Source organism: Hylaeus anthracinus, unplaced genomic scaffold (genome assembly GCF_026225885.1).
Source record: "Hylaeus anthracinus isolate JK02 unplaced genomic scaffold, UHH_iyHylAnth1.0_haploid 11978, whole genome shotgun sequence".
NCBI lineage: Eukaryota > Metazoa > Arthropoda > Insecta > Hymenoptera > Colletidae > Hylaeus > Hylaeus anthracinus.
In genome coordinates, this window is record NW_026534326.1 from 569,071 (window position 1) to 575,652 (window position 6,582).

Here is a 6,582-nt window from a genome sequence, read left to right on the forward strand (position 1 = left end):
ATCAGACGAAACTTTTTTCTCTGTACAGTTTGTTCATACGACGTTTAGTTTCAGAAATAAAAATTCGAAAAGTGGAAGGCCTTTTTTCTCTGAATTTGATTAAATTTGAAACGGTGAAAATGGAAAGTATCGTTAATTAGGAATCACTGATCTGTCGAAATTTTAAAAAATATCACCTTGTAGGGGATGATAAGACGAAACTTTTCTCTATTTACAGTTTGTACGTATGACATTTAGTTTCAGAGATAAAAATTCGAAACCTATGAGACCTTTCTCTTCCTCTGAATTCGATTGCCTTTGGAGCGGTGGAAATGAGGAGCATCGTTAGGCATCAATTAATTATTTGTCAAAATTATTAAAAATATGACCTCATAGGGGATGATCAGACGAAACTTTTTTCTCTTTACATTTTATTCGTAGGATGCTTGGTTTCGAAAATAAAAATTCGAAACGTGGAAGGCCTTTTTTCCCTGAATTCGATTAAATTTGGAACTGCGGAAATGAAAAGCATCGTTACCTAAGAATTACTTATTTTTCGAAACTTTGAAAAATATGACCTCATAGGGGATGATAAGACGAAACTTTTTTCTCTTTACATTTTATTCGTAGGACGCTTGGTTTCGAAAATAAAAAATTGAAGAGTTACAAGTTCGTCGGAAAAGTTCACCTTTTCGAGTATTCACCTTTTCGAGAATTCACCTTATCAAGTATTCACCTGGATTTCTGTCCCGGATTCCTGGATTCGCCAGAGGAAGACCCAAAGAACTTGATACACGACCCAATCGAAACGGTTTAATTACCTTTGGCGAGTCCAACGTGGATAATCGCATTATTTCAACGAAAACGAGCCTGCACTGTCACGTACATCACTCGGTTGGTGATAAACGACCGAACGAGTAACAAAAGAAGACTGTCGAACTGGCTATCACGCTGTCTATTATCTATGACAGTCCGCGTCTTCGATACAATTGTGCACCGAGCTGCCGCAATATATTTTCGCGTTCGTATTGGCATAGTGCCGGACTTTTCAGTTACGCTGAAATGATTTCGTCAGCTACACGCCGCGATGTGTCATCCACGTATTATTAATTTGTACTTATCAATGACCATCTCGTTCGAGTAGTAACGAAACCTAATTGCAGCTCAGCTATGCACTTATTAATCCGTTTATTCGCCGTCTCGTCATTCGATGCGAAGCGCGATGATTCACGGAGCGGACTTTCAATGAAACGCCGAACGTCCTCGTCGATTCATCATTTTTCGTCGGCGCCCTCGATCCTCGGGAAAACACGACGCGGCCCACTTTCTTCGTAGAATGACACATTTCGAAATTGCGAGCGAGATATATTTCTCTGGCCTAAAATTGACTATAACGCCGTCCGTGAGGCGTTCGACGAAGTTCGTCGGACGAGCGACCGTGATTTTAGGTACGTTCGCGATTTCGTCACGATTTCAACTCACGATTGCAACTTTTTGCAATACGACTTCTACGGTAGACTTTCGTAGGAGAACTTTTCGTTAAACGAAGTTCGTTTGTAATTTCTCGAATTTGTCGAGAAAGGATTATGTTAACAACGCTGACTGTTATCGCAGCAACGGCACGGTTCTTAATTGAAGGATGTGCTGCAATGTGGAGCCAGCTCTGTGTTTTTTTTATAGTTTTGTGGCTGGAATTGAATCACGAATTGGAAGGATTTGATTCTGTCGCGACGTGGAGGAGGAATGAATTTCACGTTGATTTTACGATTTTTGGTGTTCTGTGTTTGTTGGTTGTATTGCCGAATGGCTTGAGAATGAAATGAACGTGTGTTTCGAAGAAAATTTTGTATCGTTCGGTTTCGGTTGGTTTTTTTTTTTTTTTAGAACGAGGCGCGATGAGGAGGCTGCTTTGAAGAGCAAGGATGGAATCCGGAACGATATAATTTCATAGGTAGGTACCTATGCTGCGATATCAAAAAGAGAAGGAAAGAAAATGTCGGAAGTCGGAATTTTAGAACGGTTCTTTTTAATTCGATTACATTTGGAACGGTGGAAATGAAAGGCATCGTTACTTAAAAATTATTTATTTTTCGAAATTTTGAAAAATATTACCTTGTAGGGGATGATCAGACGAAACTTTTTTCTATTTACAGTTTTTACGTGCGACGTTTAGTTTCAGAAATAAAAATTTGAAAAGTAGAAGGGCTTTTTCCCCTGAATTTGATTAAATTTGAAACGGTGAAAATGAAAGGCATCGTTATGTAGGAATTACTGATCTGTCGAAATTTTGAAAAATATCACCTTGTAGGGGATGATCAGACGAAACTTTTTTCTCTTTACAGTTTTTACATGCGACGTTTAGTTTCAGAAATAAAAATTTGAAAAGTAGAAGGGCTTTTTTTCCTGAATTTGATTAAGTTTAGAACGGTGGAAATGGAAAGCATCGTTACCTAAAAATTACTGATCTGTCGAAATTTTGAAAAATATCACCTTGTAGGGGATGATCAGACGAAACTTTTTCCTATATACAGTTTTTACATATGACGTTTAGTTTAAGAAATAAAAATTCGAAACGTGGAAGGGCTTTTTTCCCTGAATTTGATTAAATTTGAAACGGTGAAAATGGAAGGCATCGTTATGTAGGAATTACTGATCTGTCGAAATTTTGAAAAATATCACCTTGTAGGGGATGATCAGACGAAACTTTTTTCTCTTTACAGTTTTTACATATAACGTTTAGTTTCAGAAATAAAAATTCGAAACTTGATTAACCTTTTTCCACTGAATTTGATTAAATTCGGAACGGTGGAAATGAAAAGCATCGTTACCTAAAAATTACTTATTTTTCAAAATTTTGAAAAATATCACCTCATAGGGGACGATAAGACGAAACTTTTTTCTATTTACAGTTTGTTTATATAACTTTGAGTTTCAGAAATAAAAATTCGACAAGTGGAAGGCCTTTTTCCACTGAATTTGATTAAATTCGGAACGGTGGAAATGAAAATCATCGTTAACTAAAAATTACTTATTTTTCGAAATTTCAAAAAATATCACCTTGTAGGGGATGATCAGACGAAACTTTTTCCTATATACAGTTTGTTCATACGACGTTTAGATTCATAAATAAAAATTCTAAAAGTGGATGGCCTTTTTTCCCTAAATTCGATTAAATTTGAAACGGCAGAAATGGAAAGCATCGTTACCTAAAAATTACTTATTTTTCAAAATTTTGAAAAATGTCATCTGATAGGGGATGATCAGACGAAACTTTTTTCTATTTACAGTTTTTACATATAACGTTTACTTTCAGAAATAAAAATTCGAAACTTGATTAACCTTTTTTCCCTGAATTCGATTAAATTTGGAACAGTGGAAATGAAAACCATCGTTACCTAAAAATTACTTATTTTTCAAAATTTCAAAAAATATCACCTTGTAGGGGACGATAAGACGAAACTTTTTTCTATGTACAGTTTGTTCATAGGACAATGTCGAAATGTCATGAAAATGTCAGAAATCGTACTTCTAGAACGGTTCATTTTAATTTCCCGAAACCCTTTCAATTGGTATTTTTGTTTAAACGGTATGTAACGTAGGTTTTTGCAACGTATCGATACGCGGAAAGCCTCGAATGACGCGCGAAATTTCCCTCCAGGTCCGAGAACTTGTCATCAATCCCCGGTAAAAATATGCATTTGCACGAACATCCGCTCGCGTCGCTTCCCAGCTTCCAATTGTAATTTCCCCTCCTCGATTCCTTTCCACTGATTTCCCGATTCCGCTTCTTGTTTCGTTACTCTCCTCTTTCTTTTTCCTCCTTTCTGGCTTCTTTGCACCGCTGTGTTATCCCCACCATAAAACTTGAACGAGGTCCACTACTCTCTGACTGATCTCGACCGCACCTGCCGCAGGTTCCCACACTCGTTGCCCTCGTGCCGGACGTGACGTCATCGCGTGCTCCCCTCCTCCTCCTCCTCCTCCTCCTCCTCCTCCCTCCCCTGATCCAAGGGCTGTCTCGATCATCCTTTGCTCGATTTGCCTCCGATACCTTCCATACCTTTTTTTTTCTTTTTCTTTTTTTTTTTGAAATACCACTTTTCTTAAATCGCTCGTTGTATATTTTTTTTTTATCCTCTTCTAGTTTTAATAAGAAAGTCCAATTAATAGAATTTCGGTTAATTATCGTACCGTTATTATAATTGCTGTACTTGTTGAATTTTGTAATATTTAATGTTGAAGTTTATAGGCATCCGGGATTTTTTTGTATATTATTTAGGATTTTTCTTGGAGAGACTGGCGCGACATATTCTCTGTCTATTTATCGTGAATTTCGCCAATTGTCCAAGGTTTATTTTCAATTTGCTTTTCATGAATTTCATACTTCATTGATACCACTATTCTTCAAGCTCCCACTCGTTACCAGTCAAAGTTTATTAATATTTATTATTAAAGTTTTATCGATATTGTGATATTGCTTTGTATAGTATTTAGCATTTATTTTTTCGAAGGATCATCTGGGATACGTTTGAATAATTTCATCACGAATTCTGCCTCTCGCCATGCCTCCACCCTTTTTGTCCAAGGGTTGATTTGTCTCGAAATACCACTTTTCGTCAATCACCCACTGTGACTTACTTGAACGAGTTACGATTGCTTCGTAAATTATTCGTCGTTCTTCTTCGTTTGTTTCATGCTGCTACAGAGCTGCACGTCCGATTCGCTCGCAAGTATTTTCTTCATTTATCCGATTCTTTCTCTCATCCTTACTTTTTCCGTTACATTTATATCTCGCACCGAAGGCTCTCGATGCTTTATATGTTTATTAGCGAAACACCTCGAGAAAAAAACTGGGGCGGAACGGCCCGGGATTCGAACCCGGGCTCACGGCGTGGTGGTCGGCTACGCTACGCTCTGCTCCACCGTCCGCCCCCATAGTCTTTCTCGAAAACACCGGGAGTTGTGCGTTCCAAATTACGACTCGATGGAAAGGAAACATTAAACGCTACGCAACTCACGAATCTTAAATTTATTAAAAATTATACACGCAAGTTGTAATAAAAAAAAAATATATATATATATATATATCGATAGATCGTAGGTGCCATGGATCCTAGATTCTATAGATCCTTGGATCTATAGATCCTAGGTGCCATGGACCCTAGATTCTATAGATCCTTGGTTCCTTAGATCCTAGGTGCAATGGATCTTAGATTGTATAGATCTTTGGATCTATAGATCCTAGGTGCCATGGATCCTAGATTCCATAGATCCTTGGTTCCTTAGATCCTAGGTGCAATGGATCCTAGATTCTATAGATCCTAGATTCTATAGATCCTTGGATCTATAGATCCAAAGATTTATAGATCCTAGGTGCCATGGATCCTAGATTCTATAGATCCTAGGTGCAATGGATCCTCGATTCTATAGATCCTAGATTCTATAGATCCTAGGTGCCATAGATCCTAGATTCTATAGATCCTAGGTGCAATGGATCCTCGATTCTATAGATCCTAGATTCAATAGATCCTTGGATCTATAGATCTTTGGATCTATAGATCTTTGGATCTATAGATCCTAGGTGCCATGGATCCTAGATTCTATGGATCCTTGGTTCCTTAGATCCTAGGTGCAATGGATCCTAGATTCTATAGATCCTAAATTCTATAGATCCTTGGATCTATAGATCCTAGGTGCAATGGATCCTAAATTCTATAGATCCTTGGTTCTTTAGATCCTAGGTGCAATGGATCCTAGATTCTATAGAATCCTTGGACTATAGATCTTTGGATCTATAGATTCTAGGTGCCATGGATCCTAGATTCTATAGATCCTAGTTGCAATGGATCCTCGATTCTATAGATCCTAGGTGCCATAGATCCCAAGTGTTAGTTAGCGGTTCTTGGTCTTCGTCCCTGGCAAAGGGAACAGTCGTTCCCACAAACGCATTCTCTCAGGGAAGAAGACGTTCTCCATGGTTGGCTGAGGATCGACGTCCAAGAAGTTCGTTCGCGATGGCACGAATGGCGACCACGTCACGCCCTCGAACCTGTCGTTGTTTCTAGGAATGGGCTCGCCGTTTCGCGCGAAGCTCGCCCACATAGAAGTAGAAACCTCCACCATGGGGATCTCGGGTGCGTCGGGCTCGAAATAGGGGAAGAGTTGCTTCATGAAGAACAGGTACTGCAGGTCGTCTTGATGGGACACGCCTGACGCAAACAAACGACGCGTTCGTCAATTCTGAATCGATTACTAATTGAATAAAAAATGAAATAGTATTACCAAACGGCGTGGTGTCGTTCCACATTCGAAAGCTGAAGCGCGACTTGTACGTGAACTTGTAAAAGTACACGGGCTGGCTAGATATCGAGGCAAACAATTTGGCCGCTCTGTACACGGAGAACGTAGTTATGCCATCGGCGTACACCTGCGCAATCGTTCACAATTATATATATATATATATATAGATCCTAGGTGCCATGGATCCTAGATTCTATAGATCCTTGGTTCCTTAGATCCTAGGTGCAATGGATCCTAGATTCTATAGATCCTAAATTCTATAGATCCTAAATTCTATAGATCCTAAATTCTATAGATCCTTGG

The 6,582-nt window shown here is 38.7% G+C and overlaps 1 protein-coding gene across 1 annotated transcript in view; it reads right to left on the reverse strand.

The window, feature by feature from the left end:
* Window positions 1–5,867: 5,867 nt before the first annotated feature.
* LOC128896671 (esterase E4) overlaps window positions 5,868–6,582 on the reverse strand; it is a 4,329-nt gene continuing 3,614 nt past the window's right edge. The window contains exons 7-8 of the mRNA XM_054160028.1: window positions 6,262–6,406; window positions 5,868–6,188 (exon numbers count right to left, since the gene is read on the reverse strand). Coding sequence (XP_054016003.1) covers window positions 5,872–6,188; window positions 6,262–6,406 — 462 coding nt within the window. The 3' untranslated portion in view covers window positions 5,868–5,871. The remainder of the gene's footprint in view (window positions 6,189–6,261; window positions 6,407–6,582) is intronic.